This window comes from Drosophila ficusphila, unplaced genomic scaffold (assembly GCF_018152265.1).
Source record: "Drosophila ficusphila isolate 14025-0441.05 unplaced genomic scaffold, ASM1815226v1 contig_470, whole genome shotgun sequence".
Lineage (NCBI taxonomy): Eukaryota > Metazoa > Arthropoda > Insecta > Diptera > Drosophilidae > Drosophila > Drosophila ficusphila.
In genome coordinates this window covers 1,918,683-1,942,450 of record NW_025064389.1, presented here as the reverse complement: position 1 = coordinate 1,942,450, position 23,768 = coordinate 1,918,683, and the positions used below count along the sequence as shown (strand labels likewise).

The window sequence follows — 23,768 nt, the reverse complement described above, 5'->3', positions numbered from 1 at the left end:
AAACGCCATTCTGGTTTTAGTGTAGTTAAGTACCCAAATAATGTCAATAACTTCTGAGAAAAATTTTTATTCAATTCAAATGGATATTTCATGTTACAACGAATATATTATATAAAAGTAAAAATAAGAAATTGAAGCGAAGTCATAAGCAAGTCGTCGAACTGCTGTCCGAGAGAAACCATGAAATATAGCTGATGCTTTTATGAGATATTTCTCAAGCGATGCCTCTTGGTCGTCAGTAAAAATCTGTAAAATAAGAATTACGTGGTTAAAATAGTTTTAAACTAAGAAGAAATGTCGCATTAACAAAGGTTTGAAACTGAAAATTAAAATATTCTTATTTAAAAGATAAAATCATTTTATACAAAACTGTTTGCAATTATCTGTTCAAAAAGAAAGGCTGTTATTTTTAAATTGAATTGAATTCAAAATCATGACATTACATATTGTTTCAATTGACAAAAATTGTGAATATTAGACACTTTACCTGGGGATGATGGCCATAATAAGCGTTGTGCGCTTTGTTGACTCGGTCTCGCAAAGTCTCTCAGGGAATCCCATATTTTTCGGCAACAACTGCCACCTTGCTGCCCTCCTGAACTTCCTCGATTGCCCGTTGAAATATATTTTCATCAATTTTTGATTTTTTTCTTGCGTAATTGCGAGGCATGATGCTGAAAGATATTCATTCTCGATTAAAACGAGTTTTTCCGTTATCAAATTGTGTGGCGTTTTTACCCCACCTTTTCGCGGCGTTTTTACCCCACGCGCCAATTTTTTTTCGAGGTCACTTAGTTTGTACAATTTTGGAAATATTGACTAACTTGATACATGTACATCAGTATCAAGGTTCGTACTATAAGCGGACACTTACCTCTTTTTTTTAAGCCGTTCACTTACACTTGATTGAGCAATCTTTATAAAAAAATTTTTTTGGCGCCGTCGAGTGAAACAAAAATGGCGCTATAGAAATTGTCACGATAAAGCTGCAGTATTCCGACCGACTTCAAAAACCGCGCATTATCAATCAGAATCTACATTATCAACGGTTAATCGTTTCGGCGCTTCATTTGAATTTGAAATCCAAATGGCGGTTTTACCCACCGGCGGTTTTACCCCATCTTACCCTATATAAAATTAATGGAAATTAATTGATACCGTCATTGTTTTTCATCACACGACTATGATTTTTCGAGTATCAAGTTTTTTAACTAGCATTGGTTGATAAAAAAAATTTCATACAAATCGGACAACTATATCATATAGCTGCCTTAGGAAAGATCGAAAAATCTATATAGAATTAACGGAAATAAAATGATAAGATCGTTATTTCTCATCAGAAAATCATGATTTTTGGAATATAGAGTTTTCTAACGACTCTTGAATAACAAATAAAATTTCATCAAAATCGGACGACTATATCATATAGCTGCCATATGAACATTAGTCAAAAATATGAAAAATTAATAGAAAGGCGTCGTTGCTTCGATGTTGTTTAGCCTTTGTGTATTCTGTTCGAAATATTTGATGACTGCAAGGGTATATAAGCTTCGGCTTGCCGAAGCTAGCTTCCTTTCTTGTTTTTTTTAGTTAAGCCGTTTCCTTGTTTTCATGCTCACCGTGAGCCACTACTGAAAAAAGGACTTCTGCGGCAAGGACTGTAACTTCCAAAATTATGAAAATTTTCACTCGAAATTTTATACGAATTTACTAAGGACACGTACGTTGACAAAATTTGTATTGTATTTAAATAAAACAATGGTAACATGCTAAAAAAAAAATAAATAAAAACCCTGTATTTCTCTGGAGAAAAAGGTATATAACCCCTTAAGATTTGCTTAAATAAAATTTTCGATTTTATGCCGCTTATTTGGCAATCCGGCCTACTGTGCGGTGGGGTTGCCACCTGGCGCCATCTAGGAGTGATGAAAGTTATATTATTGTATTATAAAGTAACGTGGACGAGGAGGTGCACAGTGGTTCCTCCCATATGCCAAAAATAAAAAAAGTCATAACAACAAAAATGTACGAAAAGTTAACAAATCGTTACTAAAATGTCCAAGCTTCTTCATTGCAAACTAGATTTTTCTGGAAATCTAACGGTTCTTTCTAAAAATAGAATTGAAGATGTAAAAACGTGTTCATTTGCAAAGGGAATCTTAACGCATCGCGAATATTTCACAACAAAAGCGAACTTTTTTTTTAGTAACTTTTGTATTCGTCGTTTTTATGTTTACGTAAAGTTTTAATTTTGATCCCCCAAGATTCCCCGATTCATTTTTTATTCAGTGTATTTGTTAATATATTAAGGTATAAAAAAGGTAAAGCTAGCTGCGGATATTTGCAGATGTGTGCATAATCAACAACCCAGCGGGAAAAGAGATGTGGAAGATATGCTATTTTCCAGAGGAGGTTTCTTCATACAAGCGGAAGGGCAAAAACCTCCTTCACCCCTTACATTTTTGCCGTCCCTCCTTTCAAAATACACGGGGGTGACACACAAAAGTAAGGGGTGAAGGAGGTTTCTATGTAAAAATCCACAGGTTTTTGTGTGTTTGTCAGAAACCCACCCCTATTTAGCGGACCGAAATTATCAACTCCTACCCCTACGCCTGCTAAAAGAAGCATGTTGGTAGGTGACTCTTCTCAATGTGTCTTCACTCGGTTGTACATATTCAATTATTGGTGTACAGCAATCGGCACCAATGCAGAAAAATTACGAAAGGTCATCGATCATGTAAACAGCAATATTGAATACATTGGCTACGTGTCCGAGATGGGCGTGTTAACGAAATGTGTTGGATACATTTGCAAAAAAATTGCTTTGTTTTGGACACAATATGACCGCAAAAAGTCATCAGTTCATAGGTTCCAATCTAATTGGCTTCTTTTTTTTTTTTTTGTTATCACATTGGCATGATTTCATCCAGATATTGTTTTGTAAGACTCTTAAATTTCAAATAATTTTATTACGATAAATAAACAATCATTATACTTTTCTAAAAACTTTTTCCGTTACCGCTAGATCGACTTCACCAACTTTTGGTCACAAATCTTATCTAAAAAACTTTTCACAAAGATATGTGGCGTTAGCCCTATGACAATTTACTAACATCACAGCAAATAAGTCACGCAATTGAATTGGAAAAAGGCAATGCACTCTGATAGTAATTGATTTTGATTTTTGTAACCAAAATATAACCGATGACGATTTTCCAAATGGTATCATATATAGAGAATTACAGAAATGCTTCTGAGCTACTGATATACCGACCACTTTGATAATATTAAACCATATTCCCAAGCCTTTTCAGTGTTACAGTAGTATGATCTCTGCCCATTAGAACTTATTTGCAGCCATATTCAAGTGATTTTACTGGGCATTATATTAATGAGCCCTACATTAATATGAGCATTAGTCTTGCTTTATCTAGTACTCACAGATTATGAAACTGATATCTCTAACTTCGAGTAAAGTGTGTTTTGTTGGAACAGCAAGTTGGAAGAAATTAGAAAAAATATTATTGCTATCCTTACAAATGAGCCTGTACTTGTTATTTTTGATCCACAACATCCGGTAGAGTTACGCACATATGCAAGCACTTACGGTTACGGTGCTATGTTAATGCATCGAATCAATGGTAGTCCTCATGTAATAGAGTATTTTAATAAAACTACTTCCCCTCCAGAGTCTAGATACCATTCATACGAATTGGAAACCTTGGCAGAAGTAGAATCAGTTAAACAGTTCCGCCATTATTTGGTTGGCCGTGAGTTTGTAGTGTACACTAATTGTAATTCTCTTAAATCATCGCGGGCAAGGGAAGATCTAACATCAAGGGTGTATCGTTGGTGGGCGTGTTTGCAATCGTTTGACTTCCAAATTGAATATAAGGAAGGAAAGCGCATGGCGCATGTGGATTTTTTATCTAGAAATCATGTCCAAGAAGCCACTAAAGTTGTAAAGTGTTTAGTCCCTGCAAAGCGTGTAAACTTGGCAGAAATCTCAAGTGATTGGCTTGCTGCTGAACAGCGCCGAACGTACCGCGCAAAAGATCGATTGTGACGTTGGCTGTGTGGCACGTAGCGCCGTCCTACTGGAATCATATCTCGTTTATGTCTTTCTCTTCAATTCGGGGAAAGAAAAAGTCTTCCAACACGCCGCGATAGCGGACACCATTAACGGTTACGGCAGCTCCTTTCTCGTTTTCAAAGAAAAACGGCCCAATAATGCCACCCGACCACATACCGCACCAAACAGTCAACTGTTTTGGATGCATTGGCTTCTCCAAGACGACGTGTGGATTTTCTGAACCCCAAATGCGACAATTTTGCTTATCAACATAACCACGGAGGTGGAAATGGGCCTCATCAGAAAACACGATTATTCGCTAAAAATGATCATCTTCGAACAAGCGCTCATGAGCCCATTCCGCGAACCGAAAACGCATTGGATGGTCAATCCGTTGCAGGGAAGTGCGTGAAATGTATAATTCTTAAGCACGGTGCCGAGTTGACGTCGACGGATTGTCATTGCCACTTTCGGCCACCGCAGCGATATTTTCGACCGCCCGAACTAGACGAGCACGTAAACGTGTTGTTTTATCCATGAACGATCCAGTCTCACTCACACGCTTCACAAAACTATCCACAAACTGCCTGGATGTTGGAATCACGAGAGTTCGCATTTGTGCTGTCAAATGTCGTTCGCATTCCAGGAACATATTTTCAAGGAAACCATCTAAACACATTATTGTTTGATTAATAGCTCCAATAGGATATTTTGAGAGCGCATAAGTTCCTGTAGCGTTTGCTTTATTGCTACCATTGTGTTGGCTATAGTTACCAGCATTGCTTCTACGCCATTAGGCAATTGTGTATTTACATTCGCATGTTAGCCAGTAGTATCTGGAATCTGGTTCAATGTTTGTTGCCGCACTTTATCAGCAGTGGTTTGCTGGCCTGTCAGCTTAGATACTGAGGCATTAATCACGTTGTTGTTATTTAACGCCTGTGCAAAAGAGACTCCCGGGATCGTGGTCGTTGGTATAAATGGAGAAATGTTTCGGGTTACAGGATTTCGAGCTGCAGTTATATGTTGACCTAGTCGACTTTTCAACTCTTTATAGACAGGACAACCACTGCAATTTGCAGTGTGGTTTCCCCACAATTACTACATTCTTTGGCAGAATGTTTGTTTACTGGGCAGGCCTCTCTTGAGTGTGCATCTCCGCAGGCATCGCAGGCTGAACGTAAGTCCATTAAGTTTTCGTATGGCCGTATTCCTGTCAATTCATGCATTATACGGGCCCATTCCGCTTGTAGGGTTCCTCAAGGGTGATCCTACGGTGCAGCAGATAAGGAAGCTTATAGATTGGGTGAACTTCATTGTTTTTTTAAATGCATACTTTCCGGCTCCAACTTATTTTATTTAATATATTCCCAGCCTGTTTGACATTAAAGCCCTTTTCTTTAAGTTCAGCTATAATCTCACATATAGGGACTGTTGCCTCGATTCCTTTAATAACTAGGGGAGGGTGGTCCCATACCGACCCCCTAAAAGGCAAAGGCGATAAAGGTGAGAAAAATCAATTTTTCAGTTCAGTTCAAAAATTTACTATGTAGAGGGATAAGTTTACTATACATCTAAATGATTAGTAAGTGCGTAGGTGCTTTGAAGCGTTAGATATTCAGGCAAATATAAAACTCTACTTTTTGGTCGTACTCAAAAGTAGTGGTCCGAAACCGACCCCCTATTTCTTAACAGAAAAATTTAATAACATAAAATAGAATTTAATGATTTTGACGTTTATTAAGAAGTATATTGAAGGTTCTTTCCAGAAAATAAAAATTAATGTATGAAATAAAGGGCAATGTAGTCAATTGATGAAGTCTGAGTTGTCCTCTTTCTCATAGTAAGTTTTCGCGTTGTTTTCGCGTTGTTTTTCGAAAGCCGCTCGTTGATGACTGTCTCTTCGCTTTCTTCTGATGTTTTTGCTGTTTCTGTTACTTTTCTTTACTGAATCTTGTTTACTTTTTCATATTTTCCGTCAAAAATACGCTATGACATATTAAGCTGCCAATAAATGGGGGTCGGTTTCGGACCATCACCTAGCGGTCGGTTTCGGACCACCACGACCTTTTCTGATTAAGTGCTCGGCATTAACTAAAGACGCAAAGAGCGATGTAATTCTAATTATTTGAGGGAAAGCTAGGACTATCAACGATCAGAAAAATTTACTCTCCGATTTTTATGCGGAGAAAAAAAAACTTTGAGCTCAAGTTCAGTAAAGCTCAAAAATAAATGTCACAGGCGTTGAAACAAAACAAACGGAAAAATTGCAGTGAAACAAAATAAGTCAAAGTAACTATCTATCTCCAAAATGTCTGTGTTATAACAGCTTTTCACTGAAGTTACCGACAATTCGGCTAGCATCGCCATCTCTGAGAAACATGGGGGGTCGGTATGGTACGACCGGTCGGTATGGGACCACCCTCCCCTACTTGTAATCCTTTGCTTTGTTGTTGTCGAGGTGTTTGGCCACTGATCGATAATCTTGTTCGTTGTCCACTTGTATTTTTTACCCTTTCTGAGCAAAGGATATTATTATTTCAGTCAGTAGTTTGAAACGCAGTGAAGGAGACACCTCAGACCCCAAAAAGTATATTTATTCTTGTTCAGCATCACGATCATAATCGAAATACTTCTGTACGTCTGTCTGTTTTAAAGCCATCTTGCTGAAACTTTCCCAAAAGTTGTAAAGTTATTGAACGCAGTATATAAGTCGGAACGGCAGGATCGGCCTACTATATCGAATACTTTCCATACGAGAAAATATAAGAAATGAAAAATTCTCACGCCATTGTATTTGATCTGATCGCATTATACACATCCAGTAGTTTTTTGGAAAGGGTATCTTAGGATGTTTCTATGTCTTGCACAGATCTTACTACACCTGGCATAGCTGCGAGCTTCGAACAGATTTTCATTTAAAATTTTTCCCAGTTTGTATATTGACTGTTGTCTTCGAGAAGAAGGATGTTCTTTTAAGAACTTTCCATCCAGCTACCAGAGTCTCCGTCCCGTTACAACTGTTAGGTCAAGCAGGTTAGACAAGGTAGGACCCACAAAGATATGTTACATACCCAGGTTTGCCTCATAAAGGTTAGTTGATGGTAGGAGGTGTGTTCAAAAAGTATCGCGAACCTTGTGTTTTTTCAAAAATTATTTATTTATGAATATCTATTTTGTCCCTTTCAAAGTAATCCCCATATTATGAACTTGTGCCAACGGTTTTTCCAATCTTCGAAGCACTTCAAAAAATCATTTTTTTTTATCTTGTTCAGCTCCTCCTTCGATGCCGTCTTTATCTCGTCAAGCGTACCGTAACGTCGTCCTTTCATGGGCCTTTTCAGTTTAGGAAACAAGAATAAGTCACAGGGGGCCAGATCTGGGGAATTCGGTGGCTGCGGCATCATTAGTGTGTTGTTTTTGGCCAAAAAGTCGCGCACAAGTAACGATGTGTGAGCAGGGGCGTTATCGTGCTGCAAAAGCCAATTTTTGTTCTTCCACAAATCCGGGATTTCTGGCGGATTGCTTCCCGCAAATTGCGCATAACTTGCAGGTAATATTCCTTATTGACTGTTCTTCCCTGTGGCAAGAACTCATGATGCACCACGCCCCTGCAAAAACTTTCACATTCGACCGAACTTGAAGTGCTCGGGCGTCCGGCACGCTCTTCGTCGTTTACATCTTCTCGGCCTTCTGAGAACATTTTGTACCACCGATAAACGTTGCTTCGGTCCAAGGTAGCTTGTCCGTATGCCACAGTCAACATTCGGAATGCATCCACGCACTTAATTTCGTTTTCCACACAAGATTTGATAAAGGTTCTTTGATCCATTTTTTTGAATAGGTAAAAATCGGAGAAGATCCAAAAGACGTGCAAGCAAAGCAGCTTTCAACAATTATGTGAACATTCAAAATGGCCGAGCTTGTCGGCATAAGTGAGAGACATGAGTACCAACATAACGCCACAAAAAAAATCGAAATTCGATACGAGGTAACCGCGAAAATTCAAAATTCCCGATACTTTTTGAACACACCTCGTATAAAGTCTAGAAGTGACTCATTTTTTTCGTTAAAGTCAAGGCTTTCCCCACACGCTATGGTGCGCGTTGGTGTCTGTACCCACGAGGAGTTGCTAGTATTTCCGGCCGTCTTCCTTCAGGCTCAATATTTCTTTCTGTGGTGCCGACTTGACATGCGCCCTATAGCATAAGGCTACCACTACCGTTTCTCCTTGCTTTCCAGCATCACCACAGTCAGGTCGTAAGAGCTGTAATAAGGCATTGAATTAGCATGGATAGCCTCCTGGGTTTCTGTTCCTGCTTACCGCTGCTGAAATGAAATTGTTGTAACTTGAGGTCTTCAGTCCGGCTGCGGCATTGTGCGGGGTGACCTATAGCGACGATGGGCGCTTACACCATGGCTCAATGTCATGGAGCTTTGCCGACGCGACCTTGCTCTTATGTGGGTTAAGCGGCCGCACCCGTACCGCGGGTAGAGGATGCCCCCTTGCAGGATCCAGTCTGCCCACGGGATGTTTGGATTCTGTCCCTGCAATAGCATCAACGCCTTACCGTGGATTGCGTGGGGAAAAGTATCTTTGACTTTGGTAGAATCAGGGTTAACTCCCTCACCACCTCCTGCTTGGCCCCCTTCTACAAAGCAATTAGTTGGCTGACCGTTTGCGTCAGCCATCCCAGAGTTGGGTCGTTCCAGCACTTCAGGACTTTGACATTCCGCCACCCAGGCATGGGAGCTGTTAGGGCCTCATCCATCCGTGCGAGCAGCGATTCCACAAGTCGCGCGTACACTGTCTTCCACCGCGCCTCGGTCATCTTGCCGTTCTCATCACCTCGGTCAATGAGTGCCACAATCAAGTGTCGGGCACATTATCACTGCCGTTGGCTTCTTTGCCACTTTGGGTCTTGGCCTTCGTCCTTGGGGCCCTCATTTCTGCATGCTCAGGCGACCGTGCTTGACGGCACTCTTGTGTGAGCGTTGCCTTTTGTTGACAAGGAGCAACTCCACCGTGTTGGTGAGTCCGCAACTCGTTGACTTCAGTCTGCCCTTATCAATAGTTTGCTCAGCCCAGGTCAGCTGGAGCCCGCTCTTGATCTTGAGAGTCGCCGATGTTGTTAATTTTCGTTAATTTTGTATTTATCTTTCAAACGGGAGGAAATTGATATTGGTTAAAAAAAAATGTATTTTCGAGAAAATAAATATATTAAATTTCCTAGAAAAGAAAATCATTTTGTTTACTAACGTTTTTGTGCTATTACGCATACAGGTGAATTTGTAATTGAGCAAGTGGTCGGCCGTCAAAGTCGCAATTGGTTTGAATAAACTAATAAATAGCATATTGAAACTTAAAAATAAATTGGCAAGATATATTTTAAAATCTATTAAAAAATTTTATTTTTTAGAGCAATCAAGTTTGAGGAATCGCCAACAGCCAAAAAAACTAAACTGGAGCTAACAAACAAAAAAACGGAAGAAGATGAAAAGATAAAACTTATAAAGAGTCAAAATGATTTATTTTTTAAGTTTCGAGATGAAATTAAAAATGTTATGAAGAAGACAGATATTGACCAACTTTTAAAGTTAAATAATCAACAGCCAATAACTGGTGATTCCGAAAGGTTATTAGATCAAGCTGCAGATTTATTGACATTTGGTGCTATAGAGTCATGTTCTGAATGCGGCAGTTCTCAGTTCATTTTTAACAACTCTGGCTATGTATGTAACGGAAATCTTTCTGAGTGGACCAAATGCACCAAGTTATTAACAGAACCGATCAGATCAGCGTGCAAGGTTCCAAAAGATCTTAAAAAAACGTATACTTTCTTAAACCAAGTAAAAAAACAACCATCAACACGTTTATTTCAATTTCTTCCTCCTAGTGAAGGTACTCTATCAAAAAATCAACTTACAAAAAAATGTAGCGATGAATTTGATAGGTGAGTATAAAATTAAAGTAAATTATTTATGTTTTACTCTAATTAAAAATTGCTTTCATTAATATGCAAAATATCATCTAATCCAATCCCAATATTTTAGTCAATTTTATTTATATTTATAATTATACCCCCATTGCAGAGCAAAGGTACTATAATTTCAGTCAGAAGTTTGCAACGCAGTGAAGGAGACACCTCAGACCCCAAATACGTATGTACGTCTGTCCGTTTCTCTTCAAACTAGTCTCTCAGTTTTATCTTGCTTAGTAGCTACAACCGAGAAAATCTCCAGGCTGCGATCTAATAACTCCAAAAATGCTTATAGAACTCCCACTATGCGCCGTTGGTACCATATGCCAGCTGTTCAACGCGATGACAAGACTGGGCTGCTTCTCAAAGAGGTGGAAAAAGTCAATCATCATAATGATACCAAAACCAGGAAAAGACCACACCCTCGCCTCCTCATACAGACCGATTAGTTTACTTTCCTGTCTATCAAAACTCTTTGAAAAATGCCTTCTGACCCGTATCATACCATACTTCAGAAGACATAATATTATCCCAGCACATCAATTCGGCTTTCGCGAAAAACATGGAACTATCGAACAGGTGAACCGCATAACTTCAGAAATTCGAAGTGCATTTGAAAATAGGGAATACTGCACTGCGGTATTTTTGGACGTCTCCCAAGCATTCGACAGAGTATGGCTTGACGGCCTAATGCATAAAATCAAAATAATGCTCCCTAATAACACGCACAAACTCTTGAAGTCATATCTTTACAACAGAATATTTGTGGTGAGATGCAATACTTCCATATCAGCTGAACGTAACATCGAAGCAGGAGTTCCTCAAGGGAGCGTTCTCGGGCCAACTTTATACCTACTCTACACTTCTGATATTCCTACGAGCAGTCAACTGACTATGTCCACGTTTGCCGACGACACCGCGATCCTCAGCCGATCTAGATGTCCACAACAAGCCTCAGCGCAACTTGCGGCACATCTAGAAGTAGTGGAGAAATGGCTCTCAGACTGGCGAATAAAAGTAAATGAGCAAAAATGCAAACAAGTAACATTTACCTTAAATAGACGAAACTGCCCAAATCTTACACTAAACAACATCGTGCTCCCCCAGTCAGATGATGTAACATATCTTGGCGTACATCTCGACAGACGGCTTACCTGGCGCACGCATATTGAAGCTAAACGAACTCATCTAAGGCTGAAGGCAAATAGTTTGCATTGGCTGATCAACTCCCGCTCCCCACTCAGTCTGGACTACAAGGTCCTTATCTACAATACAGTTTTGAAACCAATCTGGACTTATGGCTCCCAGTTGTGGGGCAGCGCCAGCAACAGCAACGTAGAAATCGTGCAGAGAGCCCAAGCAAAGATCCTAAGAATTATCACTGGGGCACCGTGGTACGTTCGGAGTGTAAATATTCAGAGAGACTTGAATGTACTCCCCGTCCGAGATGTAATAGCGCAGCACATGCAAAATTACTACACAAAGCTGTCAACTCATCCAAACCACCTCGCTAGAGCATTGACGTTGGTATGTAGCCGCTCCCGCCTTCGTCGTAACGACCTTCCCATCCAGCGATAATTATTAGGACAGTCTAACATAAATACAGTTTAACAAATTGTTAGAATAATGTAGTACTTTAAGATTTTAACACATTTTGTTAGTCTCGTAAGAGAAGATTCAAAATAAACAAGCAAAGTCTAAAAAAAAAAAAAAAAAAAGTTTTATCTTGCTGAAACTTTACCGAAAGGTGTGTAGTTATTGCACGCAGTATATAAGTCGGAACGAGCCAGATCGGCCGACTATATCGGATAGCTCCCATACAAGAGGTCAAAAAAATAAAGGATACAAAATTATTACGCCGTTGTTTTTCATCAAATTGACTTGATTTCTTCCAGATGGCGTTTTCTAATTATTATTGAATTTTGGATTAAATTTTATCAAAATCGGATAACCCTATCATATAGCTGCCATAGGAAAGATCAAAAAATATATATAGAAATAATGGCAAAATAATCACAACGTTATTGTTTTTTATTCCACGAGCATGATTTTTACAACATCGACTTTATGAACTACCCTTGAACCGAGAAAAAAATTTCATAAAAATCGGAAAACTATATCATATATTGTAGCTGCCATATGAACAATAGTCGAAAATATGGAAAACTAGAGGTCCTGTGTCCGCTTCGCTGGTCAACACAATTTAACAACATAAAAGTCAAAGTCATTTTTCAAATATATGGAAGTATAGAAAGATGGTGATTTAACACTTTTCCAGTTTGACTTTTCCACTTGGGCAGCACAAACCAGCCGTTTCTCTTTTAAACCTTAACGCACTGCAATATCGGTATATAGTTGCCATTGGTCCAATATCTAAATTTTCATTATCACTGTAGTTCGCAGTGGGGTCATATTGGAATGCCAAGCGATTGAATGATGCCAATGATCTCCATGTGCTCATTTGTCTTTCTTTGCTTAAGTTTTGTGAATATACTGGCTGCTGGCTTGGATGTCTGCGGCCAATGTTTGAACGTCGTCCTCTAAGCATTTTGGACTATGGACAGAGTGGTGAATTTATCCTCAAATGCACGATTCACATAATTTTCACAGTTCAACTTAAATTGAATAAAAATTCTTTTTTTCACAATTTCACTGTGAACACAAAAATTGAGTTAAAATGCTATGGGAGCTTGTTTGTCAGTGTGATGAGGGAGCAATTCACTTTATATGCGACAATATTGCAATTTTCTTACGGATCCCTAATTTTTTTCAAAATAAATTATAGCCTATTTAACTCCACGATAATGTAGCTTTCTATCGGTAAAAGAATTTTTTAAATCGGACCAGTAGTTTCGGAGCCTATTCCTTGCAAACAAACAAACAAACAAACAAATTTTACCTCTTTATAATATTATCTTTAATCTTTATTATCTTTATAATCTAATATATAAAATTCTCGTGTCACAGTTTTTGTGCCTATACTCCTCCGAAATGGCTACACCGATTCTCATGGAATTTTGTGAGCGTATTGAGTAGTTCTGACAATTACCCAACATCTATTTTTCATCCTCTTATATCCAGTTCGACATACCAAAAATCGCATATAAAGTGAGTTACTACCTCATCACACTAACAAAAACACACTACCATAGCATTTTAAATCAATTTAAACTGGGGCAAAAATCCTTCATCATTAAGTAAAATCATTTATTCTATTTATGAGTGTTTTGTCCAGTGAGCTATGCCAAGAAAACGCAAAGCGGGTACCGTGGTACAAGTAGATCTCGATACATGCGAAATAGAAGATCCGAAAGAATAGCGCAATTGCATCAAGAAGAGCCAGAAGATACACGAGCTGAACGCAATGAAGTCAGAAGATTAGAACAACGACAACCACACCGTGTCACAGTCAATAGAGGCAGAACAAATGACCATCAACGACAACAGGTACATCGAGCATTTATGTATATATGATTCATTACTGCGTCTAGCAATCCAGTATGAGGCCGATATTAAGTATTATGCTCACTCAAAAGTGGTAATTGGTGCTATGGACAAGGAATGTCCGCATTGTCATGCTTTGAAATTTAAAAATGAGCCAGCTGGGATGTGTTGCGCACTTGCCAATCAACCAACTTGAATGCACGTTGTGATTATAATAACCTTGATTCATTTTTTGCCAGACGCAATTATAATAACTTAAAAATAATGTTTGCCTTTTGTTATTTTTATATTCCCTCATAGTTCAAAGCTCTCCAAATAACTTTATAATACATACGTCTAGAACTGAGTGCATTTTGTACAGAAATTGTAAAGTCTTCTGGTGGCAAAACAACGTTTGTAATTTCAGTCAGAAGTTTGCAACGGATGAAGGGGACATTTCAGTCATCATAATATATATTTTTATATATAACCTTGATCTTGCTATGTACATATGTATGTCTGCATATCTATCCGCCAGTGTGTTTCTATTAGAAGTAAACTAGTCTAGGTTTATCCTTGCAGACAGTATTTTAATATAACATTTTCACCATCGGAGACACCTCAGACCCCATAAAGTATATATATATACAGGGTGGGCCATTTAAAGTTGACCCACTTGATTCTTAAAACAAAAACAAAAAAAGTGGACAATTTTTGTTTTATTCCAAAAATCATTTATTTTGGTCCAAGGAGATTTTTTACAAATTATTAATAATGATATCACGTAAATGGGCACCTTTAGCTCTGACAGCCGAATGCATTCTTTTTTCAGCATTTTCCATGACTTTGGTCAATGTTTCAGACGATATGGCGGCTATTTCACGTCTAATGTTGTCTTTTAGTTGACTTAAGGTTTTTGGTTTATTAGCGTATACCTTGGATTTCAAATAACCCCACAAATAAAAGTCTGGTGCCGTCAAATCTAATGATGATGGGGGCCAGTCAAAATCACCACTTTTCGATATCAACTGCCCAGGGAACAATGTTCGCAATAAATCGATTGTTGCTCTAGCTGTATGGCAAGTTGCCCCGTCCTGTTGAAACCATAAGTTATCCATGACATTTTCACGAATAATAGGCATCAGAAATTCGGTTATCATTACTCGATAACGCTCACCATTGACGGTTATCGTGGCTCCATCATTGTCTTCGAAAAAATACGGTCCGATGATCAAATTCGCGCATATTCGTTGCCTGGATACATGACTGGCATTACTTAGATTACCGGTGTTTACAGATTTTGCGTACAAAGACTTAATTGTGTTTTTAACTGGAGCACTTTTAACTTTATTCATTTTACGAAACGCACGTTGGGTTAACACAATTGATAATTTATTTTCAATGTAGAGCTGAACAATTTGAGCGCGTTCCTTTGGAGTGTATTGTTCCATGGTATCAATTGTCTTCGACTGACGCTTCCAACGTGGTATGACATTTGACGATCTGTCGACGCTGTCAAAAGTTACAGGGTTGCCAAATGGGTCAAATTTAAATGGCCCACCCCTTATATGTCGCAGTGCCTTGAATTATTTGAATTCTAGGAGCCGTTGTCTTATTTGGAGGGCACAGAAGTTGATTCCATAATTCTAGAAAGTGACATATTTTTAGAATCCAAAGTGCTCGTTATCTCTGGAGAGCGAGAGTGCAATATTTGCAAGATGGTGATGCAAGACCTTTTCACTTCGCTTTTCAAAATGCAAAACTCCGAAAACGTTAATTCTCCGATATCAGAAGTGAGATCGGCCCACCCCCAAGACAGTACAAATATTATGGCTTCATTGGAGACCCAGAATCAGCAAAGCTATGCTAGGGGCACGATTTTAGTTTCTGGGCGCCAAGTTTTGAAGACATATTTTGGGTAATTGGCCCAAAATAAACACTTTTTAATAAATACAATTTTTATACCCTTGCAGAGCAAAAGGGTATTCTAATTTCAGTCAGAAGTTTGCAACGCAGTGAAGGAGACACCTCAGACCCCATAAAGTATATATATTCTTGATCAGCATTACGAGCAGAGTCGGAATACGTCTGTACGTCTGTCCGTCTGTCTGTCTGTCCGTCTGTCTGTTTCTATGTAAACTAGTCTCTCAGTTTTAAAGCTATCTTGCTGAAACTTTCCCAAAAGGTGTTTAGTTATTGCACGCAGTATATAAGTCGGAACGAGCCGGATCGGCCGACTATATCGGATAGCTCCCATACGAGGGTATGAAATAAAAAATTCTCACTACGTTGTTTTTTATCAGATCGACTTGAATTCTTCAATATGGCGTTTTCTAACTGTTATTGAATTTCGGATTAAATTTGATCAAAATCGGATAACTCTATCATATAGCTGCCAGAGATCGAAAAATATATATAGAATTAATGGAAATAAATTTGATAACATCGTTGTTTTTTAACCCACGAGCATGATTTTTTGAATATCAAGTTTTTTAACAACCCTTAAAATAAGAAAAAAGTTTCATAGAAATCGGACCACTATATCTTATAGTTGCCATAGGAAAGATCGAAAAATCTATATAGAAATAACGGAAATAAAATTATAACATCGTTGGTTTTTATTAGATAAGCATGATTTTTGGAATATAAAATTTTCTAACGACTCTTGAATTACGAATTAAATTTGATCAAAATCGGACAACTATGTATATCATATAGCTCCCATATGATCTATAGTCGAAAATATGGAAAATGAATAGAAAAATCGTCTTAGCTTCGATGTTGTTTAGCCTTTATGTATTTTGTTCGACATATTTGATGACTGCAAGGGTATATTAGCTTCGGCTTGCCGAAGCTAGCTTCCTTTCTTGTTTAATATAATATAGTCCCATTCGAACTACCCTGATAATGAAAATTCAGATATTGGACCAATGACGACTATACACCGATACTGCAGTGCATTAAAGTTCAAAGGAGAAACGGCTGGATTGAGCTGCGCAAGTGGAAAAGTGAAACTGGAAAAGTGTTAAATCACCATCTTTCTATACTATATAAATATTAATTTTGCAAATTAATATTTAATGTTGTTTAATTGGGTCCTCGAGAACTAGTGGGATGTTCAAGAGGGGGCTTAGCTGGGGCCACCAGGCGGGTCGCAGGTTGCGGATAGCGAACGGCCTTCTATAAGGTTAGTTGCGAATAAGCGCAAGCTAATAAGCAACCCCGGACAAACAGCGGGTACACCGGAGTCGGTGTACTGATGAGACACTCCTCTTCCCTCACGTCTACCTATCAACTCCCCTCCCCACAGAATCTCACTCCGGGCCGGACTAAAGTGTCATCCGACCCGTGCCCATAGTCAGCCTGGCTGGGGGCCCGGATTAACAAATAGCCCAGTCTCTCACGGAGGGTTCAGGCAAGTGGCGACCGCCTGTCCTAAGCTCGCCTTACCCGGGTATGGCGGATCCCTGCCCGGGTGGACCAACTTTCTCCGCAACTCGTGGGATTCGATTATGAAAAAGCACACGAACACCAAATTGCCGCAGGATATCCCTGCAAGTGCCGCAAGGCTCTTGGAAAACAGACTCCTTGACGGAGTGCGACCCCAGGTGGGACCCGCGCCACCCAGGAGCGCAGCTTCCATTAGGAGTGCGTCACGGACGCAGAATGTGGGACAACCCCCACAACCATCGACTGTTCCAGTTCGGGAACGTGGGCTGCCGGCAGGACCATCCCGGCCGGCTTGCCCACCCCCCGCGGCTGTACAGAAGACCAAGCCCGCCAATAAGGCAGATGTCCTTCCAGCCAGAGGACAACCAGGAGGCCTTGGCGACCCCAACAGGAAAGGCCTGTCGGGGAGCAAGGTCAAATGGTACCTTAGGTAACTTCAGCAGGGCATGACACCTGATGAAGCTTTGAAGAAGGCGAAGGAGCCACGACCAGTGGCACAAAACGTTGCCCCTGCCAGCAAGCGGGCAAATAGTACCCTCACCCCTCCGATGGACACCCCGAAAAGGTCCAAGTCAGAGGGCATCAAAGAGGCAGCGGCACCTCCCCCCGTCCCCCAAGGCCTGATAAGCCAAGCACATCGAAGGCGGCGGCGACGAGGAGACCGGCAGGAGTGAGGATGAACATCCCTCGCCCTCCCAGGAGGTGGCACAAGAGCCCCCCCTAGAAGATATCGACGAGAAGGAGGCCGACGTCACCCTGACGGAAGGCAGTGAAGGGGAATTCCCGCCCCCTTCACAAAACATGGAGCACCCGCTCCAGTAATGGCTGCACACCGCAGCACGCAGCTGGCCCAGGTGAACTTACACCGGGCCAAGGCGGCATCCGCCGTCCTGGCCAGGTTGCTCACCTCCCAACATCTCGGGCTAGCTCTCATTCAGGAGCCTTGGTGCGATCAGGGCATTAAAGGCCTGTACACCAAGGAATCAAAGGTAATATGCGACCAACGGGGTGCACACCCAAGAGCATGCATATTAATAAGGAAAGATATCAATTACTAGTAAACCCAGCGAACTCCGTTCCGCCACCAGATGGCGATAGTTTTAGGTAAAATTTCGTTTGGTGTTTAAAAGATAAAGAAAATTTTTTTTTTGTTTTATATATGAAAAGGAAAAAATTTTATTTCTATACCATTAAAACTTTGGCCATTGCTGAGTGTTTTGCAATATTACATGTTGGTTCTTCAATAATTTGAAGATTTAGCGGTAATTTTAATGCTGAATGAGCCGTTTGGCATCCTTCTAACAATATGGCTGCTATTCCCGAAGAAGCAACTGCAACAGCTATGTTGGATCTCGCCCGAACAGTTGCTAAAGCTAATGATATGAGGAATGTCTTGCCAGTTCCACCAGGGGCATCTAGGAAATATAAACCACCATTTTCTTCTTCGATTGCCTTCATTAAAGTATCATAAACTTTCTTCTGTTGGGAATTCAACAGGGGTACATTCGCTTGAACTAATAAATTTAATTCCTGGTGATCATATTCACGTTCCCATTCTAATTCTCGATTAAATGCCTCATTCATTTCACGATTTGGCGCTGGCATTCTAACCTGATTAATATATTACCGCAAATGAGGTAACACATATCTTCGATCAAGAGTAAAACCCGATTATGTATCTCCTCATTCATCAAATTGTTCACAATCAGGATGGGGAATTCGTCTATTGTTGGAGCATTAAATGTCCTTTCGTGTGTTCCAGATGGTCGTTTATCTGCTTTTATGACAACTTTATAGTCATCATTTGGCATGCGCTCTAAAGCACTCTTAAACAACCTGACCATCGCATGATGTTCATGAAGCAGACACTGCAAGTCTTGAAGAATTGCTCGCTTCATTTCTGTATTGATCCCTAGGCGTCGATCAAGTTGATCTTCCATGTTGCCCATGAAATATATTTTAAAAAATTTTTTTTGTGTATCTTCGAAAGATAGTAATGATCCAATTCGCTGGTGAATCTGCCCTTGTATCTAAGATAAAGTAAGTTATTCTTTAACTAAATTCTATGTAATACCAAAAAAAAAACCTTAAATGTCGGATTAAATCCTCGTTCTTCGATAATATCTGCCCCAAATGACGTCATTTGGATACAACCATTGTATTTTTGAGTATTTGCAGGAAAGTGGCGTGATTCTTGTGTTTCACCACAAAGCAGTGAATACAATGGCTCAGGTGGCGAAGTCAACAATGGCAATTTCACTTTACCATTTAAGCAGCATAATACAGGTGTTTCTCCGTAAAACTTCAACGCACCGCAATACTTGCAAACAACGTCCATTTGCCCAATGCAAACGCTGGGATGCAAGCTGTAATCAGTGATGCAATCGAATTGAAACACTGCTCGATTCAAATCAGCACATGATAAATATCTTTTGCGTCGCAAATTATCTATTTCTTGACCTCTGTTGTAAGCTCGACGATTCTGCATTGTCAACCGAGCCGTATTACGGATTGCCTCTCTTTGCTCTGCTGATTGAGAAGCACGAAGTCGACCCATTCTAACGCGGTTCTGTTCACGTTCAATGTTTTATTCTTCTTCAGACCTTCCATTTTCAGTATTTCGTAGTCTTCTTGCATTACGGCTTTGTCGGGAAAGATTCGATCGTCTTGGTCGCGGCATTATTAATTAAACTTCCCTTCACTTCAATTCACAAAAAGCACGAAAAACTTCACTTCACTTCAATTCACCAAACTCACAAATAACTTCAATTCACTTCAAAAAAATTGAGTTAAAATGCTATGGTAGTGTGCTTGTCAGTGTGATGAGGTAATAACTCAGTTTATATGCGATTTTTGGTATGTCGAACGGAATAAAAAGTACCCTAAGTCCTATTCCGGGCTCTAAGCTACCTTCCTACCAATTTTCAGCCAAATCTGTTCAGCCGTTCTTAAGTTATAAGTGGTGTAACTAACACAACTTGCTTTTATATATATAGATAATATCTTTTCAGAGTTCCTAAGCAGTGACTGTGTCGCGGTAACGCTGAGCGGCACAAGAAAGTTACCAGCGATCGCCATAGCATCGGCGTATTTCGCTGGGGATGCAGCATGCCCACCACCGGAAATCATCGGACTCGTGGAATGCTGCAGGAGGAAGAAGTTACTCCTAATCATAGGATGTGGCGCCAATGCACATCACGTGATATGGGGAAGCACCGACGTCAACAACAGAGGTGAGCAGCTAATAGAGTTTATTGTAAATAGTAACCTAGAAATCGGTAATGTCGGGTCCACACCGACATTCACTACTAGAGTAAGAGAGGAGGTCCTAGACATAACTCTGATGAGCAGGTCTCTAGGACCACTTATCAAGAACTGGCATGTGTCGCCAGAGGAATCAAAGTCGGATCACCGAATCATTAGATTTGAAGTAGATTTCAACACCACTAGGGACGCCCCCAAAAGGATTCCCAAGAAAACAAACTGGGATGTGTTTAGGTCCTCTCTTGAGCTCAATCTCTCTAACGAACCGTCAGGTATACCCAGACATTCTTTAGAATTGGATCAGGCAGTGGATAACCTCTGCAAGAAGATAACCAATGCTTTTGAAGACAGTTGCCCTCTTGGCAGACGGAAAGCAGATAGAGACGCCCCATGGTGGAATGACAACCTGGAACGGCTCCGAATCTCCACCCGCCGGCTCTTCAACAGAGCAAAAACGAGCGAGGATAACTGGGGACAATACAAACAAAGCCTGATGCTCTACAACAAAGAGATCAGGAAGGCCAAACGGAAGAACTACAGAGACTTCTGTGAGGCAATCAGCACTGCCCATGAAGGGGCAAGATTGCACAAGGCTATGGCCAAAGTTGCACCAGAAAGTAACCTAGCCCTGAGGAAATGTGACAACTCACACTTCCGACGACAGGGATAAACTAGCTTTACTCTTTAAAACACACTTCCCCGGGAGCTCACCCCTGGCGGAAGATACGTCCAACCCAATGGAAGCATCGTCCAATCCAAGACACCTCAGACCAAGCGCAGAGGACTGGGCAATTGCCAAGTCTCTAGTCTCTCCGGAGAGACTTAAATGGGCAATTGGGACCTTCCAACCATTTAAGTCACCTGGTCTGGATGGTATCTCTCCATCATTCCTGCAGCAGGGACTGGATTTACTCCTAACCCTCTTAAGGAGACTGATGCTAAGCAGCCTAGCAATTGGATACATCCCAAATGCGTGGCGTAGAGCTAGGGTGGTCTTCATCCCCAAAGCAGGGAACAAAGACATCACCAACACAAAGACTTTCAGACCCATCAGCTTAACTTCGTTTTGCCTCAAAACGTTGGAAAAGCTGGTAGACGACCATATTAGGAGCACAGTTCTTAAGGACTGTCCGCTGCAACCCACGCAGCACGCATACAGGGCAGGTCGTTCAACAGACACTGCACTGTACCAACTTTGTCACACTCTTGAAGGGGTAGTGGACAACAAAGAAGTTGCAATCTGCGCCTTTCTGGATATAGAGGAGAAGGAATATAGACGCGACAACAAGAAGGTGGATTGGAGCCTTGTTAAGCTCCAGGCAGGCAATGGCGACCATTGGCAACAGCACAATGACCGTTGCCACAAGCAGAGGATGTCCGCAAGGTGGAGTCTTGTCTCCTTTACTGTGGAGCCTACTAGTAGATGAACTACTAAAGAAACTCGCCGACAGAGGAATACAATGTCAGGGCTATGCCGATGACATAGTAATAGTAGCCAAAGGGAAATTTCTTTGCGATATTGTCCAACTCGGACTCAAGATAACGCTCGACTGGTGCAGGGAAGTTGGGCTTAACCTCAACCCCGCAAAAACAGTCATTGTTCCTTTTACAAAGAAGTACAAACTAAAGAAGATGAGACAAATCATGCTACTAGGTACTTCCGTAGCAATAAGCCGGGAAGTTAAATTCCTCGGAGTTACCTTCGACAGGAGGCTAACGTTTGCAACCCATATGCAAAAGACAGTGGATAAGTGCCTCAGGGCTCTCTTCATCTGTCGGAAAATTGCAGGGAAATCTTGGGGGACCTCACCCCAAATTATCAGATGGTTATACCTTATAATTGTGAGGCCAATACTCACATATGGGTCAGTAGCCTGGGGTAAACGAGCTAGGCTCGTTACCGCACAGAAACAGCTCCAAAGGCTGCAAAGACTGGCATACATATGTATGACAGGAGCTATGAGAACCTGTCCCACTGCGGAAATATTAAGTTTGGACTCGTCTTCAAAATTAGGGTATTCCAAAAGCTAAATTTTTGCACAAGTGGTCGTTGGCAAAGATAATGAATTTCCCGAGGTAATCAGGAATAGTTTTTACAAAAAATTTTTTTTTTTTTTTTTTTGGGAGCATTTGAAAGTGAAAAGTGCGATTTTAGCTTAAAAAATCGTTGTTAATTTATTTTTTAAAAATAGAAAAAAAAATTAAAAATTAAAAAAAACTCTTCTTGATTACCTGCGTATTTATGTGGAGAATTTGTGTAAAAAATTTGAAAAGGATCGGTTGAGTAGATTTTGAGTTCTGACGTTCACCGTCTTTCAAAATAACGTTTTAGGGAAAATCGATTTAAACTCCGTTAATTTGACTCTAATTGACTCAAAAATTTTACACAATGTTCTCAACATATTGCGCTCTTAGAAAAAAAAAAAAAAAAAAAAAAAATCGAAAACAAAAAAATTGTTAAAACTTAGAGACTAGTTCGAAGAGAAACAGACAGACGGAGAGACGTATTTGGATTCTGATCGTGATGCTGATCAAGAATATATACACTTTATGGGGTCTGAGGTGTCTCCTTCACTGCGTTGCAAACTTCTGAATGAAATTATAATACCCTTTGCTCTGCAAGGGTATAAAAACTAATTTTATAATTTATATTAATTCTCAACACTGTTAATATTTGAACAAGAAAGGAAGCTAGCTTCGGCAAGCCGAAGCTTATATACCCTTGTAGTCATATTTGATGAATGCTCATTAAATGCATAAAGGTTGTTCAGCCTTCGAACCTATGACGATATTAGTATAAATTTTTCATATTTTCGACTGTTGTTCAGCTATATGATATAGTTGTCCGATTTCGATCAAATTTAATTCGTAATTCAAGAGTCGTTAGGTAACTCTATATTCCAAAAATCATGCTTGTCTGATAAAAAACAACGATGTTTTCTTTTTGTCTCCATTATTTCTATATAGATTTTTAGATCTTTCCTATGGCAGCTATATGATATAGTACTCTGATATTTATGAAATTTTTTTCTTGATTTGAGAATATTTAAAAAACTTGAGGTTCCAAAAATCATGCTCGTGGGATTAAAAACAACGACGTCATAATTTTTTTTTCCATTATTTATATATATATTTTTTGATCTTTCCTATGGCAGCTATATGATAGTTATCCGATTTTGATAAAATTTAATCCGAAATTCAAAAGTAGTTAGAAAACGCCATCTGGAAGAAATCAAGTCGATCCGATTAAGGGGTTATATACCTTTTTCTCCAGAGAAATACAGGCTTTTTATTTATTTTTGTTAGCATGTTACCATTGTTTTATTGAAATACAATACAAATTTTATGAACGTACGTGTCCTTAAGTAAATTCGTATAAAATTTCGAGTGAAAATTTTTATAATTTTGGAAGTTACAGTCCTTGCCGCAAAAGTCCTTTTTTCAGTAGTGGCTCACGGTGAGCATGAAAACAAGGAAACGGGTCAACCAAAAAAATAAAGAAAAAAAGCTACTAAAAAGGTATATAACCCCTTAAAAACAACGGACTGAGAATTTTTTTTATTTCATTCTCTCGTATG

At 39.8% G+C, this 23,768-nt stretch overlaps 1 protein-coding gene across 3 annotated transcripts in view; it reads left to right on the top strand.

Moving 5' to 3' along the window:
* The window catches only part of LOC108101968 (poly [ADP-ribose] polymerase), an 89,159-nt gene that overhangs the window by 35,275 nt on the left and 30,116 nt on the right, over window positions 1-23,768 (top strand). The window contains exons 4-5 of one of the 3 annotated variants that reach the window (XM_043208484.1): window positions 9,493-10,026; window positions 10,166-10,202. In XM_043208484.1, the coding sequence (XP_043064419.1) occupies window positions 9,493-10,026; window positions 10,166-10,181 (550 nt within the window). In that variant the 3' untranslated portion in view covers window positions 10,182-10,202. Of the gene's footprint in view, window positions 1-9,492; window positions 10,027-10,165; window positions 10,203-20,034; window positions 20,160-23,768 lie in introns of those variants that run through there. The other 2 variants (XM_043208482.1, XM_043208483.1) reach the window with 2 other exon arrangements.